At 39.3% G+C, this 22,560-nt stretch overlaps 1 protein-coding gene across 5 annotated transcripts in view; it reads left to right on the top strand.

Annotated features, from left to right (window-relative positions):
• GRIA2 (glutamate ionotropic receptor AMPA type subunit 2) overlaps window positions 1-1,773 on the top strand; it is a 325,307-nt gene extending 323,534 nt beyond the window's left edge. For 3 of the 5 annotated variants that reach the window (XM_063920481.1, XM_063920482.1, XM_063920483.1), the window contains one exon: window positions 508-1,773. In XM_063920481.1, coding sequence (XP_063776551.1) covers window positions 508-663 — 156 coding nt within the window. In that variant the 3' untranslated portion in view covers window positions 664-1,773. The remainder of the gene's footprint in view (window positions 1-507) is intronic. The other 2 variants (XM_063920480.1, XM_063920479.1) reach the window with 1 other exon arrangement.
• The last annotated feature ends 20,787 nt before the right edge of the window (window positions 1,774-22,560 follow it).

Below are 22,560 nucleotides of genomic sequence, written 5' to 3'. Positions count from 1 at the left end.
TCTTGTCACACGCAATGCCAACGTGTTTTGACCTGTAGAGGGTCTTTTTCAAAGTTTTTATAATATTGTTCATGGAAATGTTACAAGTGCAATGTTTCCGTCAACAATAGTCCTTTATCTTTTATAACCTGAGTCAATGGCACATACAAACACATCCTCACAATTCCAGTTATTTTAGTTATACTCTCAGAGCTCAGTATGAATTCACCAAACTGGAAAGGATGTATGGCAACTAATTTACCTTCAGCTAAATAATCTTAGTAAATCTACCCCAGTGTGTTTACTTTGTGATATGTGAATCACTAACATATATACTGAAACACATTTGAATGTTATGACAACTAATAACAAAACATTTCTGTAGTGCACTTCCAAACATTGTCAATGTGATTGAAGACACTGTCATCATCAACTTTTTTGTTTTTACGTTCGACACAACCAACTTTTATATTTGTTCTTGAACTCTTTGTTTCATGCATTTTCCTTATTTTTCTCTTTATGTTTAAGATATCCTTCAGTAATGTCATGAGGAACAAGGCAAGGCTGTCAATTACAGGAAGTGCTGGGGAAAATGGACGTGTTCTGACACCAGAATTTCCAAAAGCAGTGCATGCAGTGAGTCCTGGCATGAGAATGAATGTCAGTGTGACTGATCTCTCGTGATTGATAAGAACCTTTTGAGTGCCTTACACAATGGTCTTTCTTGTGCGTTTATTGTCAACGTGGTAAAAGAGGCATCCGATATCTTGAAGACTTTTTTTTTCTGAACAAGAATTCTATCATCCCTATGGATTTCATCTTGAATAATAAAATGGATGCTTGGTTGAAAATAAAAGGGAAACAAAAATATAAAGCAGAAACACAACTCAATTTTCTACACTTATTCAAGATGAAGCTTAACTGACGTGCACAGCTAGAATTGGAAGATCTGTCTAATGTGACTGAAATCGTTGTACAGGCAACACACCAGTTTCTGAGGCCACTGTTGTTAGTCTCTTGATTCATATGACTTAAGCACACTTGACATCAACTGCATCAAGATGTGACATTTTCTAAGATAAAAAGAGAAAAATAAAACATTTAACATGGAAAAAAAATATTTTTTGGTATTTTCGAAAAGGAAACAATGGCTTTTAAATAAATTGCTTCCATTCCGGTTGTATATAACAAAAAAAAAAAAAATTACTATAAGAGGAAAATAAGGGTTACAACATTAATTGCATATTTTCAAAGCCAAATATACATTTGCTGAAGATAATTGAAGGATCTATAAAATTATGGGGTTGTGTAATTCAGTATTATTATTATTATTATTATTCTTATTGATAACAAAATAAAAATAGTTCTGTACCTTCTAATCTTTAACATTGATGTTATATTCAGAACACTTGATAATGCTCAGTATTTAAAATAAAACTTTTTTTTGGTTTCCTATGATTTTATTTGCAAAAGTTAAGTTTGCCCAGTAGAGACTAGCCTATCAAGTTTGTTTAACTACTGACAACTTTCAATTCATTCATCTGAAACATTTCTATAAAAACCTTGAGTAAAAATAATGTACACTATAAAAATGTGCCAGATGGTAATTCGCTGATTGATATTTTTCACTATAAAAAGTTTGTTGTGGTTGTTGTGTACATTTTCACATATGCCATTAAATCATTGTGAGGCAGAGTTAAATTACTGTGGACGAAGCATAGTATATTTCATTTTGATTATTTTTATTTTTATTGTTTTATTTGGAAAATAAATAACAAAAGATTTTTACTTGCTTGTGGTATTGTGAAGCCCATCCTTAGTATGTCTTTTCATTTGTAAGTTGATCTTTAGAACAAAATTCCACATATTGAAAATTGTAATACTTGTTTTGAAACAATACAGCCTATAAAATTAGGAGACTTGAAATAAAATATAAGGTGGGATGTAATGCACCCGGGATCGGCGGCCATGTGGGATGATGGCCGAACGTGGACATTATTTTAAAGGGGCAATCACTTACAAGGCCTGGTTTTGTCTTGTAAGTGATTGCCCCTTTAAAAAAACGTCCAAGCTTGGCTGGCATCCTGCACGGCCGCCAAACTCAGGCAACATTACATCCCACACATAAAGTTTTTCTTATTGGTGCACAGTAGATCAAGTGACTCAGAAGTCCCCACAGTGCCCTTCGAGCATGTGGTACTCTTTCTCCTGCTCAGGCAATCCTTGGTCATTATATTCCTATCTAAGCCTGACTGCATACATATCACCCCAAGGCAAAAGCAGGTAACCTGCTGCATCTCCTGTAATAAGACATTCAGCTTATCATGCACGCTCCAAGAAAAGGGAAATAATATATGTTATAACCAATACAATTATTTTCCCCAACTGTTTCTTTCTACAAGTTGCCACTGTGAAAGAGATTATCTAGAAAAGGATATTTTTGTGCCAGAATAGTATCCTCTTAACCTGTCACACAATTTCTTACTTTTCTTACCATGGTAAATTTAAATGGCTAGGGCAGTGATTCCCAAACTTGTTTGAATCACTGCACTCTAGAGTATCAACATTTTTTTTATGGCACCTGTAGGCCATAAGTTTCTTATTGAGAAATTCAGACAAAAATATATAAAATAAAATACATTGAGTTTAAATGTCATCCTTAGGTTTGGTTATGGGGTGAGGGAAAAGATTAATTTCTGTTTGTCATCATGTTTTATGATTTGAAGCCACAAGCACTGATTTTATCTGTTATATTGACAATAAGTCATTTGAATTGGTCCTGGACCACCAATCAAGGGCACCCCTGTAAGTGTCCCATGGCACCCCAGGAAACCATGGCACCCAGTTTAGAAACCACTGGGCTAGGGGGAATATTTCCTAAAGGTAGTTTTTCATCATTTTGAATCAATAAAAATGTATAAGGAGTTTCAGGGGCATGTACACACACATGTACTAACAAATGTTTTTTATATTAATTTTAAAATATTAGTACATGTGTGTTTTAGCCCCCAGAAACACAATATTGATATAGAAATATTTAATTGATTTAAAATCAATGAAAAACAAACTTTAGTATATATATTCCTAAATCGTAATGCTCCTTTTTGTTGTATAACATTTTTTCATGAGCTACACATAAGAATCATTGATTCCATGCTCATGAGGATTGTAAGAAACAGAAGACACACCAAGAATGCATAGGAGAAACCCACATCTTAACATTCCCACAAAGATCATTTTGTACCATTGCCTAAAATATTGATTTTTTTTGGCACTTTGTTTTATATTTTTACAGCTGTTTATTGTATATACTATAGCTTTATTGACTATTAAAATGGATCCATGTTGTGCAAATTGGCTCCATGTCTCCACTAGTATATTATATAAAGTAATGCCTTTACTCATATTAATCATTTAGTACGATCAAATTATCAGTGACAGACAATATATAACCCCTCACATATTTAGTGTACAGTAATGTTTGTTATCTTCATTATGTTGTAATAGTAGTGACTGTCACATAGAACATACTACTATTTACTGTTATCAGTTAGGTGCAGATTGCATTATACTCCCATTTATCCCCATTAAACCAGAACAGATCTATTTTCCATCTAGAATTACATTTCTAGAACTGTTTTATTTTAATGTGGAACTAAAATTAAGAATGTTGTGAATTTTCCAACATAAAGTCATATACTGTTGGTGTCCTGATTTTTTTTTATTTCTATATGTCAGCAGTCCTATGTGTGCTATAGGTAATTTTCCATTTGGGAGTGAGAATGGTCAATTCATCCTGTGGCATTTCAGTCAACTTGTCTAAGTTAATGGTTTTACTGTAGTGACTATTATAATTGTAAACAAAAAGATAGTTTCACTGAGGATTTAAAAGAAAGTAAAATATTGCATTCAATTCATTGCTGATTTGAAATAAGAAATCAAATACTGTATACTTTTGTTCTGAATTAAATGTATTTTTTGGGTCATCATTTTACTATTGTACATACTGAAATGCATTCTTGTAAATTGGTGTTGAAAGCCACTCCATGAACAGGGTAATGAGTTTGTCTGTGCAAGTTCTCTTGGGAACACATTTCTATATTTTCCCCTAACTGTAAATGACATTTTTGTATAGTTGCAGATAATATCTCTTTTCATTTAATTCTAAATGGAAGAGGTGACCTATGTCCCTGTGCAGCCCTGATAATAGTGTCCTTAGAGTGAGTTTTGTATTAATGACTGACCCTTTCATGTTAGAACCACATCACTATGTTATCTTCTCCAAACTGAACTATTACATGCTAAACATCAGCTACCTGAGACATTGCCAGCTGCTGATGGCAGCAATGTTCAGCATAAGCCCATTTACCAGTTTATTTCCAGGGCACTACATGTCTATAAAGGGGGAGAAATCATACTAACAAATAATTAGTTTGCAAGTTTGTATATGAACTGAAATGTGTCTGGACAAGTAACCTGTAGATCTCATACTTATCAAAACTCTCACCACTAACCTAGGCAAGTTGATTGATTTCTCATAAGAAAATTTACTTTTATGTGTGAAATAAAATAAAACAAAACAAATCCATTTCATAATATGTACTGCATTCTTTCTGATGAATTGACTATTTGATTTTGTTTATTTAAGGGCAGTGCGGCCGTGCCGCTGCCCAATGTGCAAGAACATGTCCAATCGCTGTGTCAATGGCACCCTGGAACAGTATATGTGATGCCTGGGGAAGCACCACTACATAGGCAAATGGCATGTACTTAGGATGCACGTGGCACCCATCTCTACCCCGGTGCATGTGTGAAATCGTGACATAACCAGCCCAGGGGCAGGGTGTGCTAGCACAAGTCACCCTTAGCTTTGGCAAGGAGGGGAGGAGCATAATTATTATTTTTTTGCATAGTGTTCAGTGCAGGTTAATGAAGACCTGTGAAAGTAAGGCATATGTATTGATGGATATTCTGTTTATTGGTACTACAGGACTACAATATTGATAAAATGAGCAAACAATAGTCAGATGTTTTCATAGTGTCATTTCCTTTTTAATTTTACTTAGCATCTAGGATTATGCAATTCTGGTGCTGCCAATTTAAAAATACATTGAGAAAATGTTTTCCATTTTCAAATATAGGCATACGGTCTGTATATAAATAGTTTGAATGATGTTTAAAGTTAAAGTTGACTGTTTTATATAAATACTAAGATCCTGTATATAATGTAAAAGAATATAAAGGACTGCACATCTATGCTGGCTAATACACATATTTCTTTAAAAAAAAAGAAAAAATAATAATGTACATTTGATATTCATGTTTTGCTACATAAATCCAGTATATAGCTTATATAAGAAAGTATCTGTGTGTACTTTAGTGAAGATACGGCCAGCAGCTGAAAGAGTTTAAATCATTTTGTATGAAAACTGTTCAAAATAATTTTGAAAATGTATTGTGTAAATTTGCTACTGTCTTGCTTACTGCAACATTTGGGTTATGCACTGTTATGTAAATTGTGTTTATCAGTACAGAACTACAATTATATTATTTGGAATATGTTACAAGAATATAGGTTACCTATTTGGTACCCATATTTAGTTTGCAAAGAATGCCCTTGAACACTCCTAGGACAGATGATAAAAGTTAGGGAATTTTAGGACAAATTTTAAAGTTTTAGAATTTACAGTCAGAAGCAAATTAGAAAGGTCAAAATATATTACATGCTGTATGAATCAGTCATTTATCTACTTTATATTTAATTACATTTTTAGCTGATGTCATAATGAGCTTTAAGATCTATAGTACTTGTAAAGGAAGGTGCATTTCACTAAGTCTAAAGTAGCTTGAAGTTAATTTCACTGCCAATTTTTCTTTTCAAAACACTAATCTATTTTCCTACATAAAATATAATAAAAAGAAATATATGGACATGTAAAAAAAATAAATGTTTGTGGGAAATTTTAAAAGTCTACTCATTGAGAGGCAATTCTCATAATGAAACATTTCAGTTGAAACGTAATTATTCTTTTTTTTGCTTTGTTAATCTCAAGTGTTCATTTCTGTTATAAATAATGAAAATATGGAAGCAACTTTAAATTAAATTCTGTGTTTGTTACAGAAATAAGTAATGGCACTGTTGAAATTATTATTCATTGCTATGAAACGTAAAGGTATGTTTCTTCACGCTGTCATATAAGATTGTTTCAGAAGCTCAATGACTTAATATTGTTTTGTCTAATTACATGACAGCGCCTTAATGGTTGAGATGTTTTCTGTATGGATCAGCATTTAATGGATTAAGCAAGAACTAAACAGGCAATGGAACAAAATGTCATGTATTACGATTGCCATGTTCATTTCTGGCTATGTATTTTTGTTTTGTGATCGAAGTGCCTTTGAGGAGTGTACTTTGAAAATAAAAGCTTAATAAATGGGGAAAAATTCATCACCATGATGATCGTACCAATTAAAGTCATATTAATGTTTTAACATGTGTATAATATATAGAACAAATGTTTTATATTTCAATGAACAACATATTTTTTTGTTTTTTTCCTGTCTTAATTGAATATCACACACAATACAAAAATGACAGGAGCATTGTTTTTCCTTGGGTATGGAATTCCATTAAATAATGGCTAATACTGTACATTTATAATCATGTCTTCATTAGTGGTGTAAAAATGCTAGCTATACATTACAGTGTTTCCTGAAATCCATCCTCAGGGCAAGCCAGGGGCTTTTCTAGAGAGGAGGAGGCCCATGTGCAGACTGCGTTGAACCCTAATAACGTACAAAGACAGGGTGAGGGGTCCACACAGGAATTTCCTTAGGTTTCCTGTGTGTAAGGATATTGAAGACACAGGAAATATACAAACAGGGATTGAGAAAAAAAATACCTACCATATATTAAATTCAATTATTACCATACATTAAATTTCAATTATATAAAAGGTCGACGGTGCTCCCCTGAGTCAGAAATAAACATCAAAGCATAGTAGAGAAAGAAGACAATACTCTTGGCTGGGGGCACTCTATCTTGACATGATGTAACGCTCATGAAGAATTCAATTAATACTTAACTTTTATTAGATATACCATAAAAAGAAGACAACCTGCGTGACACCATTGATAAAAATAAGGGTTTTAGATAGACCAACTGTGATTCTCAAAAAATATTCCAAAATCCACTGGGAATCAGTGGTTATCAATATTTGTCACAATGGGGGTAATTCAGACCTGATCGTAGCAGCAAATTTGTTAGCAGTTGGGCAAAACTATGGGGCTAATTCAGACCTGATCGCTAGGCTGTGTTTTCGTACAGTGGGTGATCAGGTCTAAACTATGCATGCGTATGCACCGCAATGCGCAGGTGCGTTGCACGGGTACAAAGTGGATCACCGCTTAGCGATGGGTTTGTGCAATGGATCTATTCGTACGGGTGTTCGCAAGGAGATTGACAGGAAGAAGCCATTTGTGGATGGCAACTGACCATTTTCTTGGAGTGTTTGGACAAACGCAGACGTGTCCAAGCGTTTGCAGGGAGGGTTCCTGACGTCAATTCTGGTCCCGGACACGCAGATGTGATCGCAGTGGCTGAGTAAGTCCTGGGATGCTCAGAGACTGCACAAATATTTTTGTACAGCTCTGCTATACATGCGTTTGCACACTTGCAAGCGAAAATACACTCCCCTATGGGCGGCGACTATGTGAACACAGGGCAAAAAAAAACCCTAGCGAGCAAACGGGTCTGCATTAGCCCCATGCGCACTGCAGGTGGGGCAGATATGTGTATTTCTAGCCAGTCACTATTGAACATTGAGAGACTGTTGCAGAGTTGAACCCAAGTCAGTTTTATTTATATATCTTGTGTGTTTTTGTACGACACATGCTCCAGAGCTGAGAATGGGATGTAGTTATGTGACCGGCAGTCAGGAAACTGCCAGTCACATTACCAACGGCTAAATCCTGCATCCTTTTAAATCCTGACAGTCAGCATACCAACTAGCAGGGACTATTCCCACTCATGGGTGTCCACGACACCCATAGAGTGAGAATAGAACCTGTGGCGAGTGCAGCTTGCCACTGAGCCCGCAGCATGGCAAATACAGCGAGCCCACAAGGGGCTTGTTAAGCTCACCCCTACCACAGGCATTGCGCTGCCGGATCCCGCAGTCAGTATGCTGACCGCCGGGATCCCAAGTGGCGGTCACACATACCCAACCCCTGAGAATACTCAACTATAGGTGCATATGCAACTTTATCACATCTGTATTTGCAACTGTAGAGGCATTAATATTTAGCTACAGATGTGTGCTCATACATCTTGCCTCAATATGCCATGCAGCGGGAGATGCCTGGCATGAGTGAGCTGATAGGTCCCGTGCAACTCTGTTAGCATCTCTTTTTGCCAAAAATCCATCTTATTTGCATCACTATGTGAATAAGATGCACAAGCAGACTCACACTGGTTAAAATAATATGTGGCATGCCTATTTTCTGTATGCGACCATGCATGCAATGCACCTCTGGCTGCATTAGAATTTTAGGCAGAATTGCACAGCCGCAAAAAAGTGGCTGTGCAATTCCATACAACCATGAATCGGGCACATAGTGTTGTGCTATAAGAGAACTTTTTTTTTTATCTCATCAGCCATTTTGTGTCCGGGGAGTTTGCAATCTCATTTTCCTGCTATGGGCAAACACATTAGCTCCTGTTGGAAATAACCTTCAGTACCAATAAGTTTTAGACTGTTTGGTGATGCCAGAGCACCTGGAGGAAATCCAGTGAGGCATTAGGAAGACTATGGGGCTGATGCTGAGTTAAACCTACAGTACACATGTTGAAAGAGCATATCTTAGGCATTTTTGTACTAGAACAGAACATTTGCAAATGGGGCTGATACACATCAGCACATCTACACTAAGTTGAAACAAGAGGAAGATCTGGGCTGCAATGGGGTCTTCTCATGTAGGCAGTGTTTATTGAGTAGAAAATATTGGAAAGAAAGAATGGATAGAAACAAGTGCGCCAACCATGGCAGCCCGTGATTCCTATGGAAAATAGTGTCACCCCACACTTCAAATGAAAAAAGCTATCAAAGGGTCCTTAGGTGCTCGTGTTGTACTTAATTACCATGAAAAAGAAAAAACATCATAGTGTATACATAATGACATGTCTTCCTTAAACTACATATGAAACCATTATACTCCCCTCTCCCACTAATAGGGTATGGCTTAATTCCAGACATAGATTTTCTAAATCACTAAAACCTATATTCCCCATAACCAAATCCTAGAAAAAACAAACAATCCATTTCTTATTTTAGTTCAGGCGTAAGTAGTTGTCGTGTCTCCGTTATATTAAGCCGGAAGTGATCATTTGCATTCCACTTCGTGACCGGAAGACGGAAGTGGTCATCTGCATTCCATTTTGTGACCGGAAGTTGTCATTATGGAGATCCCGTTCATGGGACTTAAAGTTCCTCCATAAACGGAAAACAGGACATCTTTATTCAAGGTTCCCACCTGGGATTAATATTGTCTCCTTTGTCCGGTCATCTAAAACTTCCGGATCAGTAGTTAATCCTTTAACTGCGGCCATCAAACATTCACCCGAGAAGTCCTTATTTTTAGCGGCAGCCATTTTTAGTGAGACTGCATTATATTAAATTACAACATCCATTTTGTTGAGGCTCCTCATATGTTTCCTCAATAAAAACAGTAAAAACCATGTTAAGAACTTAATATACATAAAGAAAAGAAAAAGAAACAGACAGCGCTAGTAGATTTCTTATTAAAATACTTTTATTTTTATTTTTCTTAGCTATTATAAATAGCCCCTTTTCTTACCTATAAATCTAATTCCACATTAAAGATTTTATTTATATATAATTTACTAAAAATCTGGCAAATAAAAAACAATAATACATCAATAGTACAATACAATAGCTCTGCTCTGTATAATGAGTTCTTTAATACACCACTAAGATACACAATTAGATACAGATGAAACACACTGTTTCCTTCCAATACTATAAGGTCTCCAGCCTCAAGATTGATACAAGATTACTCATTCAGCCTGAGCCGGAAACTTTCATAGTTTGTTGCTGTGTTGGAGAATGGCTATTACACAGTTTTTTATATTCAGGATGTATACTGGAGGTTCACAAATCCACACTGCTATAGACCACAACACTCTGGACTTCCAGATGAATTAGTATATGATCTTAATATCTGCTCCTTTTCACTTGGAAAATATCACTAATTTGATACACATCAGCTGTGGATTAATTGTTCATAAATTAGTATACAGAGACAGATACGTGCTTTCCTCAAGGCAATAATAAAAGTTCATGCAGCTCAGCTGGTATTTAAAACTGATTTAGTGTATGGCAGCAGCCAATTGATTGCTTATAAATTGACGTGCAAAGATATATAAAATTGCTTTACTTAAAGTGATGATAAAAGTTCATGCACCTCAGCTGATATTTTAAAACATGGCCATGTTATATGAAAATAATTACCACCTTTCCTCCTGGGTTAAAATTCTTTATTCACTCCAGGCTCTGGTGCTCAAATACCTTTATGGGAGCCTTATCTGGAGATCCTTAAGATTCTTCCCAGCGTATTGAGGTAGACTTGTGGTATGCTGATTATAGGTAAGTAAAAACCAATGAGACGCGTTTCTTCGCCTATAATGCTTGACGGCTTCTTCAGTCAGATATTTTGAACTCTGCCGCCCTGCTCGTTTTTATCTCCGGCATCTCTCTAGTGCGTCTGCGCGCACTCACTGCGCTCCAAGCCTCGCCTGCCATACATCGGCTATTAACCATCAGCAGAGCTATCACTATGCGCCTAATTGCGCTCCAAGCCTCATTTGCCGTGTACCGGCTGTTGATCATTTAACAGAGCTGTCACTATGCGCTTAATTGCGCTCCAAATCCCGTTGTTATACAGACATTCATCAGCTGCTGATAGAATTTATTCATATATCCACGTTTATTTCAACCCATAGTTCTTACAATGGGGCTTTACTTCTAACGTGTTGTGATATTCATAAACATCATATCAGATGACGTATATACACAATTAAAATGCCGGAATAGGAGCCAGAGCAGAGTAATAAAATCAAATCAAATAAATTCTCTAGCTAAGAACATATATTCCTAAACTTATAAATAAAATAGAATTACTTTTTTATAAGAACGCACAGCATATACCAATATAGTACTCTTTATTAACTCCTTAGGGTATCTCGATGTATACATTTTATCGATGGTTATCATAATATTAAATACATATCTTTAGGGCACTCATAGCAACATAATTATCATCTATATTTTCATATTATATTTTATTCGCTACTATAGACCCTTATATCATAATATGTACATCTATTTAGCACATCCAGAATAGAACCTATTAACTTTTATTTATCAGGGATATTTCCCTATCCATACAGATCCTTATCTATCGTATCACACTAGAACCACTACATACATATAGGATAACCACACACATAAATGTGTATGGTATACTAAATGTTCTTTTATCTACCCCCATCCTACTTCCAAGAAAACCCCACTATTTATCTAAGAGTCTCTAACCCCCCATTAGTCAGATACTATATATAATCATGTCCCCATGGTCTAGCTGATATGGTTCAATTCAACCGTATCATTTAGGCCATCAGGGACTAAGGTAGCCAATCTAAATATCCAATAGGCTTCTTTACGACACAAGGTGTTAAATCTATCTCCCCCACGTACAGTACTTTTAATTTGCTCAATACCTAATACTCTAATATTACCAGGTGTATAAAGATCACACTGTGCAATGTGGTTGGACAGAGGGTGTGTTCGCACATTTTTGTTTATATTTCTCCAGTGCTCCATAAATCTAGTATGGAGCATCCTGGTTGTGCTCCCCACATATTGTCTGCCACAACCACACTGCACAATGTAAATCACAATCTTAGATCTACAGTTCAAAAAACTTTTTATTTGAAATTTTTCCCCACTCTGATTTGAAACATAACCTGTGCACTGCTGAAACTAGGCACTGGTGGGATCAGGTGACCCTCCAAAGATATCTAGATGGGGATATAATCCCAAGAGATTTAAGAATTTAAAAAAAAATCAACATTTGGAGAGGATCCTAAATTCACCAATGACTGGAATCAAAGTTTAGATGCTTGTTCTAAAAACCTAATTAAGTTATTGATTAAATATAGAGAGGAAAAAGTTCAGAATTTACAGGTTGAAATAGAACAGACACAAAATTTGTTGAAGGATTTTGAGGCACATCCAGAATATAAGAATAGAGATCTAAAAGTAAATAAAAAAATTGAAGAGTTTGAACAGACTCTCATATATAGAAAGGAACAGAAAATGAATAGAGACAGAATAGATTATGAAAAAGGAGAGGTTTATCATTACAACAAGAAACACAAAGGTTTTAATACCCAGCAAAAGAAATTTGCTAGACAGCAGAATGTATTGAATAGAAACACGAAGAGTCGGTTTAGAGAAAATAAACCCCATTTTCAGAAATCAAGGAATAGTAGACAGGAAGTGAGGTATGAAAATAGAAACAGGTTTGAACCTCTCTCCCAGGAATCAGATCAAGATCAGGAGACCCCAAGGTGGAGGTATAAAAAATAAGATTTTACTCACCGGTAAATCTATTTCTCGTAGTCCGTAGTGGATGCTGGGAACTCCGTAAGGACCATGGGGAATAGCGGCTCTGCAGGAGACTGGGCACAACTAAAGAAAGCTTTAGGTCACCTGGTGTGCACTGGCTCCTCCCACTATGACCCTCCTCCAAGCCTCAGGACACTGTGCCCGGACGAGCTGACATAATAAGGAAGGATTTTGAATCCCGGGTAAGACTCATACCAGCCACACCAATCACACCGTATAACTCGTGATACTATACCCAGTTAACAGTATGAATATTACTGAGCCTCTCAACAGATGGCTCAACAATAACCCTTTAGTTAGGCAATAACTATATACAAGTATTGCAGACAATCCGCACTTGGGATGGGCGCCCAGCAGCCACTACGGACTACGAGAAATAGATTTACCGGTGAGTAAAATCTTATTTTCTCTGACGTCCTAGTGGATGCTGGGAACTCCGTAAGGACCATGGGGATTATACCAAAGTTCCCAAACGGACGGGAGAGTGCGGATGACTCTGCAGCACCGAATGAGAGAACTCCAGGTCCTCCTCAGCCAGGGTATCAATTTTGTAGAATTTAGCAAACGTGTTTGCCCCTGACCAAGGTGCAGCTCGGCAAAGTTGGAAAGCCGAGACCCCTCGGGCAGCTGCCCAAGATGAGCCCACCTTCCTTGTGGAATGGGCTTTTACAGATTTTGGCTGCGGTAGTCCAGCCGCAGAATGCGCCAGCTGAATTGTGCTACAAATCCAGCGAGCAATAGTCTGCTTAGAAGCAGGAGCACCCAGTTTGCTGGGTGCATACAGGATAAACAGCGAGTCAGTTCTCCTGACTCTAGCCGTCCTGGAAACATAATTTTTCAAGGGCCTGACTACGTCCAGTAACTTGGAATCCTCCAAGTCCCTAGTAGCCGCAGGCACTACAATAGTTGGTTCAAGTGAAAAACTGATATCACCTTAGGGAGAAACTGGGGACGAGTCCTCAATTCTGCCCTATCCATATGGAAAATCAGATAAGGACTTTTATATGACAAAGCCGCCAATTCTGATACACGCCTGGCCGAAGCCAAGGCCAATAACATGACCACTTTCCGCGTGAGATATTTTAGATCCACGGTTTTTAGTGGCTCACACCAATGTGATTTTAAGAAACTCAACACCACATTGAGAACCCAAGGTGCCACTGGAGGCACAACCGGGGGCTGAATATGCAGCACTCCTTTTACAATGTCTGAACTTCAGGTACTGAAGCTAGTTCTTTTTGGAAGAAAATCGACAGAGCCGAGATCTGTACCTTAATGGAGCCTAATTTTAGGCCCATAGACACTCCTGCTTGTAGGAAATGCAGAAATCGACCTAGTTGAAATTCCTCTGTTGGGGCCTTTTTGGCCTCACACCAAGCAACATATTTTCGCCATATGCGGTGATAATGTTTTGCAGATACATCTTTCCTGGCTTGAATCAGCGTAGGAATGACTTCCTCCGGAATGCCCTTTTCCTTTAGGATCTGGCGTTCAACCGCCATGCCGTCAAAACGTAGCCGCGGTAAGTCTTGCAACAGACAGGGCCCCTGCTGCCGCAGGTCCTGTCTGAGTGGCAGAGGCCATGGGTCCTCTGATATAATTTCTTGAAGTTCTGGGTACCAAGCTCTTCTTGGCCAATCCGGAACCACGAGTATCGTTCTTACTCCTCGCCTTCCTATTATTCTCAGTACCTTTTGTATGAGAGGCAGAGGGAGGAACACATAAACCGACTGGTACACCCACGGTGTTACCAGAGCGTCCACAGCTATCGCCTGAGGGTCCTTTGACCTGGCGCAATATCTTTTATAGCTTTTTGTTGAGGCGGGACGCCATCATGTCCACCTGTGGCCTTTCCCAATGGTGTACAATCCTTTGGAAGACTGCTGGATGAAATCCCCACTCTCCCGGGTGGAGGTCGTGTCCGCTGAGAAGATCTGCTTCCCAGTCGTCCACTCCGGGAATGAACACTGCTGACAGTGTTAACACATGATTTTCCGCCCATCGGAGAATCCTTGTGGCTTCTGCCATCGCCATCCTGCTTCTTGTGCCGCCCCGTTGGTTTACATGGGCGACTGCCGTGATGTTGTCTGATTGGATCAGTACCGGCTGGTTTTGAAGCAGAGGCCTTGCCTGACTCAGGGCATTGTAAATGGCCCTCAGTTCCAGAATATTTATGTGTAGGGAAGTCACTTGACTTGACCAAAGTCCCTGGAAGTTTTTTCCCTGTGTGACTGCCCCCCAGCCTCAAAGGCTGGCATCCATGGTCACTAGGACCTAGTCCTGTATGCCGAACCTGCGGCCCTCTTGCATGGAACCAGCCGAATGGGATTGCTTCGTAGGAAGCTACCATTTTTTTTCCAGGACTCGCGTGCAATGATGCACCGATACCTGTTTTTGCTTCAGGAGGTCTCTGACTAGAGATGACAGTTCCTTGGCTTTCTCCTCCGGGAGAAACACTTATTTCTGTTCTGTGTCCAGAACCATCCCCAGGAACAGTAGACGTGTCGTAGGAACCAGCTGTGACTTTGGACTGTTTAGAATCCAACCGTGCTGTTGTAGCACTTTCCAAAATAGTGCTACCCCGACTAGCAACTGCTCCTTGGACCTTGCCCTTATAAGGATATTGTCCAAGTACGGGATAATTAAAACTCCCTTTTTTCGAAGGAGTATCATCATTTTGGCCATTACCTTGGTAAACACCCTCGGTGCCATGTACAGTCCAAACGGCAGTGTCTGGACTTGGTAATGGTAATCCTGTACCACAAATCTGAGGTACTCCTGGCGAGGATGGTAAATGGGGACATGCAGGTAAGCATCCTTGATGTCCCGGGATCCCATGTAATCCCCCTCGTCCAGGCTTGCAATAACCGCCCTGAGCGATTCCATCTTGAACTTGAATTTTTTTATGTATGTGTTCAAGGATTTTAAATATAAAATGGGTCACACCGAACCATGCGGTTTCGGTACCCCAAACCTTGTGGAATAGTAACCCCGTCCTTGTTGAAGTAGGGGCACCTTGAGTATTACCTGCTGGGAATACAGCTTATTAATTGCCTCTAGCGCAGCCTCCCTGCCTGAGGGAGTTGTCGGCAAGGCATATTTGAGGAAACGGCGGGGGGGAGACATCTCGAATTCCAGCTTGTACCCCTGAAATACTACTTGAATGAAACAGGGATCCACCTGTGAGCGAGCCCACTGATCGCTGAAATTTTTGAGACGGCCCCCCACCGTACCTGGCTACACCTGTGGAGCCCCCGCGTCATGCTGTGGACTCAGAGGAAGCGAGAGAAGAATTTTGATTCTGGGAACAGGCTGACTGGTGCAGCTTTTTCCCTCTCCCCATGTCTCTGTACAGAAAGGAAGCGCCTTTGACCCGCTTGCTTTTCTAAAGCCGAAAGGACTGTACCTGATAATACAGTGCTTTCTTAGTCTGTGAGGAAACCTGAGGTAATGGATACGAGGTCCCAGAGACCATCCCCAAATAATTCCTCGCCCTTATAAGGCAGAGTCTCTATGCGCCTTTTAAAGTCAGCATCACCTGTCCAGTGACAGGTCTCTAATACCCTCCTGACAGAATGGTCATTACATTCATTTTGGATGCCAGCCGGCAAAATATCCCTCTGTGCATCCCTCATATATAAGACGACGTCTTTAATATGTTCTCATGTGTGACAGGGTCACCGACCACGCTGCTGCAGCACGATCTGCAGGTCTCAGTCTAGTACCTCAGTGTGTAAATACAGACTTCAGGATAGCCTCCTGCTTTTTATCAACAGGTACCTTCAAAGTGGCCGTTCCTAAAATGGCAGTGCCACCTTTTTTGACAACCGTGTGAGCGCCTTATCCACCCTAGGGGATATCTCCCAGCGTCACTTATCCTCTGACGGGAAAGGGTACGCCATCAGTAACTTTTTAGAAATTACCAGTTTCTTATCGGGGGGAACCCACGCTTTTCACACACTTCATTCATTCATCTGATGGGGGAACAAAACACTGCCTGCTTTTTCTCCCCAAACATAAAACCCTTTTTTTTTTTTTTTTTTTTTTTTTAGTGGTACTTGGGTTAATGTCAGAAATGTGTAACACATTTTTTATTGCCGGGATTAAGTCACGGATGTTCCTAGTGGATTGTGTATATGTCTCAACCTTGTCGACACTGAAGTCAGACTCCGTGTCGACATCTGTGTCTGCCATCTGAGTGAGCGGGCGTTTTTTGAGCCCCTGATGGCCTTTGAGACGCCTGGGCAGGCGCGGACTGAGAAGCCGGCTGTCCCACAGCTGTTACGTCATCCACCCTTTTATGTAAGGAGTTGACACTGTCGGTTAATACCTTTCACCTAACCATCCACTCTGGTGTCGGCCCCACAGGGGGCGACATCACATTTATCGGCATCTGCTCCGTCACCATATAAGCCTCCTCATTAAACATGTCGACACAGCTGTACCGACACACCGCACACACACAGGGAATGCTCTGACTGAGGACAGGACCCCACAAAGCCCTTTGGGGAGACAGAGAGAGAGTATGCCAGCACACACCAGAGCGCTATATAATGTGGGGATTAACACTATAACTGAGTGAAATTTCCCCAATAGCTGCTTGTATATATAATATTGCGCCTAAATTTAGTGCCCCCCCTCTCTTTTTAACCATTTGAGCCTGAAAACTACAGGGGAGAGCCTGGGGAGCTTTCTTCCAGCTGCACTGTGAAGAGAAAATGGCGCCAGTGTGTCTGAGGGAGATAGCTCTGCCCCTTTTTCGCGGACTTTTCTCCCGCTTTTTTCTGGATTCTGGCAGGGGTATTTACCACATATATAGCCTCTGGAGCTATATATTGTGGTATTTTTGCCAGCCAAGGTGTTAATATTGCTGCTCAGGGCGCCCCCCCCCAGCGCCCTGCACCCTCAGTGACCGGAGTGTGAGGTGTACATGAGGAGCAATGGCGCACAGCTGCAGTGCTGTGCGCTACCTTGGTGAAGACTGATGTCTTCTGCCGCCGATTTTCCGGACCTCTTCTTGCTTCTGGCTCTGTAAGGGGGACGGCGGCGCGGCTCCGGGACCGAACACCAAGGACTGGGCCTGCGGTCGATCCCTCTGGAGCTAATGGTGGTCAGTAGCCTAAGAAGCCCAATCCGGCTGCAAGCAGGCGAGTTTGCTTCTTCTCCCCTTAGTCCCTCGCTCACTGAAAATAAAAAACCTAAATCTATACTTTCTTTCTAAGGGCTCAGGAGAGCCCCTAGTGTGCATCCAACCTCGGCCGGGCACAAAATCTAACTGAGGCTTGGAGGAGGGTCATAGTGGGAGGAGCCAGTGCACACCAGGTGACCTAAAGCTTTCTTTAGTTGTGCCCAGTCTCCTGCGGAGCCGCTATTCCCCATGGTCCTTACGGAGTTCCCAGCATCCACTAGGACGTCAGAGAAATAGGAATATATACAGAAAATCTGAAACAGATGATGATCTAGACTCCCCCTATAATAGGTCTTTTTTAGAGAAACGCCAAGTGTCATTCTGGGAAATCACAAGGGGCCAACAAAAAAGAACAAGAGAAAGAGATCAAGGGGATCGAGAGGAGGGACGGGAAAATCCCACAAAAAATCAATGTATTCATTAGATGAAACCCAGGAGAGAAACAAGGGTTTTCAATTTATCCTCAAGGAAATTAACTGGGGAGTAATTGAGGCTCCTGGAGAAAGGTTTAAATTTTGCCCCTGCAAGTAGGCCAAATCTGTGTACCCTCTTTGTAGATCTGAACAAATATGTGCGAACCTTGAGCCGTAAACGGTATTTTGCTTTAAAAGCTTTGAAAAAATCCAACACTGATGGTACTCCTATTGTACTAAATGTGGAGGATCAAGAGGTTCTGGATATATTGGAAGATCTCCAAGAGGATAGTGGAGAACGGGCAAATTCTGAAATAATAAAATTATATGATACAGGGAGGGTGAACAAGTTCAAAGAAAAATCAGAATTTTATCCTCTTCAGTATAAGGGCCCTTATATTGAGAGTTTCTATAACAGCACTTTGGAACAGTTTAGGAAACTATGCGAGAAAGCGGAAAAAGGGAGCCTTAGGGATAACCTGCTGAGAGGCGAGGAAAGCCCTTAAGACTCTATTCTGATGTAAATATAATAATTAAGCCGGCAGATAAGGGCGGTGGGATTGTGATCCTAGTCGTGAAGGACTATTTAGTTGAAGCCTATAAACAACTGTGGAATGGTCTGTTCTATGTCAGATTGGATCACAATCCCTCCGCCCTCTATCAAAGGGAATTTAAAGATCTGCTCGATGATGCCCTATGTGGAGGTGCAATATCAAATGAGATGTTTAAATTTCTTTATAATGCACATCCCGTCACACCCACTTTTTATTATTTACCCAAAATTCACAAGTCATTTACCTCACCCCCGGGTCGTCCCATAATTTCTGGTGTTGGGTAACTCACTAATAATTTATCTTTTTTTGTTGATAATTATTTACAAGGCCACGTAGGGAAGCTGAAGTCCTATATTAAAGATACTAAGCATTTTTTGAATTTAATTAGAAGTGTTGAATGGAAAGAGGGTTATTCATTTATAACATGTGACGTAGAGGCCCTCTATTCCAATATTCCGCATGATCAGGGAATAGAGGCGGTGAAATATTATTTAGATGGAGATCTGGAGATGTCTGATTCCCTGTGTGGCTTTGTTTTAGATTCTATTGATTTTATTTTGAAACAATTATTTTTTGTTTGACACTAAAGTATATTTGCAGACACGGGGGACTGCGATGGGGACGAGATTCGCGCAGAGCTACGCCAACCTATACATGGGGAGGTTTGAGGAGGAGCATGTGTGGGGTGGCGGGTTCGGCGCGAGTCTCGTCCTATACGGAAGATTTATTGATGATTTATTTATTATTTGGGATGGGGATTCACAATCAATAGACATGTTTTTTCACAGTTTAAATCAAAATCAATATGGTCTGAAGCTTATATGTAGTCAAAGTAAGACCAAAATTAGTTTTCTGGATATTGCATTATCAACAGAAGGAGGAGAAATTGTAACAGAAACCTTTATTAAGCCGGTGGACCAGAGTAGATATTTAAACTTTAAAAGTTCTCATGCAAAAACATGGAAAGTAAACATTCCGAAGGGGCAATTTATTAGAATCAGACGTAATTGCTCAACGCAAGAACTATTTAAGAAGCAGGCAGATCAACTGTTTGATTCATTTTTGGAACAAGGCTATCCTAAGGAAATTTTATATAGGGCTTTGAGGGAAGTGGAAGGTATGGAAAGAGGGGTATTGCTTAGTATGGAGAAAAATAATTTAAAACCCATATATAAAGAGTTAGATGTAGATAATGGGGATAAGGAAGATAGATCATCTCTATTTATAACTAAATTTAATAATTATTCGTATGATATTAAGAAAATTATTAAAAAGAATTCTGAACTCTTGAAGTTAGATACAGTACTTAGAAAAACAGTCAATCTTGATGGGAGAGTAGTTTTCAGGAAGTCGGATAACCTGAAACAAAGATTAACTACGAGTCATTTTAATCAAAAGAAGGTTGAGCATACACAGGTAGGGAATACTTGGATACCTATGAGGCCACCAGGTTTCCACAAATGTGGGAGCTCCACATGTAATACGTGTCTACATACAGATAGAAAAGTAACTGAGTTTGTTTCAAATCAGAGTGGGGAAAATTTTCAAATAAAAAGTTTTTTGAACTGTAGATCTAAGTTTGTGATTTACATTGTGCAGTGTGGTTGTGGCAGACAATATGTGGGGCACACAACCAGGATGCTCCATACTAGATTTATGGAGCACTGGAGAAATATAAACAAAAATGTGCGAACACACCCTCTGTCCAACCACATTGCACAGTGTGATCTTTATACACCTGGTAATATTAGAGTATTAAGTATTGAGCAAATGAAAAGTACTGTACGTGGGGGAGATAGATTTAATACGTTGTGTCGTAGAGAAGCCTATTGGATATTTAGATTGGCTACCTTAGTCCCTGATGGCCTAAATGATACGGTTGAATTGAACCATATCAGCTAGACCATGGGGACATGATTATATATAGTATCTGACTAATGGGGGGTTAGAGACTATTAGATAAATAGTGGGGTTTTCTCGGAAGTAGGATGGGGGTAGATAAAAGAACATTTAGTATACCATACACATTTATGTGTGTGGTTATCCTATATGTATGTAGTGGTTCTAGTGTGATACGATAGATAAGGATCTGTATGGATAGGGAAATATCCCTGATAAATAAAAGTTAATAGGTTCTATTCTGGATGTGCTAAATAGATGTACATATTATGATATAAGGGTCTATAGTAGCGAATAAAATATAATATGAAAATATAGATGATAATTATGTTGCTATGAGTGCCCTAAAGATATGTATTTAATATTATGATAACCATCGATAAAATGTATACATCGAGATACCCTAAGGAGTTAATAAAGAGTACTATATTGGTATATGCTGTGCGTTCTTATAAAAAAGTGATTCTGTTTTATTTATAAGTTTAGGTATATATGTTCTTAGCTAGAGAATTTATTTGATTTAATTTTATTACTCTGCTCTGGCTCCTATTCCGGCATTTTAATTGTGTATATACGTCATCTGATTTGATGTTTATGAATATCACAACCCGTTAGAAGTAAAAGCCCCATTGTAAGAACTATGGGTTGAAATAAACGTGGATATATGAATAAATTCTATCAGCAGCTGATGAATGTCTGTATAACAACGGGATTTGGAGCGCAATTAAGCGCATAGTGACAGCTCTGCTAAATGATCAACAGCCGGTACACGGCAAATGAGGCTTGGAGCGCAATTAGGCGCATAGTGATAGCTCTGCTGATGGTTAAAAGCCGATGTACGGCAGGCGAGGCTTGGAGCGCAGTGAGTGCGCGCAGACGCACTAGAGAGATGCCGGAGATAAAAACAAGCAGGGCGGCAGAGTTCAAAATATCTGACTGAAGAAGCCGCCGAGCGTTATAGACGGAGAAACGCGTCTCATTGGTTTTTACTTACCTATAATCAGCATACCACAAGTCTACCTCAATACGCTGGGAAGAATCTTAAGGATCTCTGGATAAGGCTCCCATAAAGGTATTTGAGCACCAGAGCCGGGAGTGAATAAAGAATTTTAACCCAGGAGGAAAGGTGGTAATTATTTTCATATAACATGGCCATGTTTTAAAATATCAGCTGAGGTGCATGAACTTTTATCATCGCTTTAAGTAAAGCAATTTTATATATCTTTGCATGTCAATTTATAAGCAATCAATTGGCTGCTGCCATACACTAAATCAGTTTTAAGTACCAGCTGAGCTGCATGAACTTTTATTATTGCCTTGAGGAAAGCACGTATCTGTCTCTGTATACTAATTTATGAACAATTAATCCACTGCTGATGTGTATCAAATTAGTGATATTTTCCAAGTGAAAAGGAGCAGCTATTAAGATCATATACTAATTCATCTGGAAGTCCAGAGTGTTGTGGTCCATAGCAATGTGGATTTGGGAACTCCAGTATATATCCTGAATAATAAAAAACTGTGTAATAGCCATTCTCCAACACAGCAACAAACTATGAAAGTTTCCGGCTCAGGCTGAATGAGTAATCTTGTATCAATCTTGAGGCTGGAGACCTTATAGTATTGGAAGGAAACAGTGTGTTTCATCTGTATCTAATTGTTTATCTTAGTGGTGTATTAAAGAACTCATTATACAGAGCAGAGCTATTGTATTGTACTATTGATGTATTATTGTTTTTTATTTGCCAGATTTTTAGTAAATTATATATAAATAAAATCTTTAATGTGGAATTAGATTTATAGGTAAGAAAAGGGGCTAT

The sequence above is a fragment of the Pseudophryne corroboree genome, chromosome 1, assembly GCF_028390025.1.
Source record: "Pseudophryne corroboree isolate aPseCor3 chromosome 1, aPseCor3.hap2, whole genome shotgun sequence".
NCBI lineage: Eukaryota > Metazoa > Chordata > Amphibia > Anura > Myobatrachidae > Pseudophryne > Pseudophryne corroboree.
The sequence above is the reverse complement of the archived record's forward strand: the minus strand, read 5'-3'. Positions and strand labels throughout refer to the sequence as shown.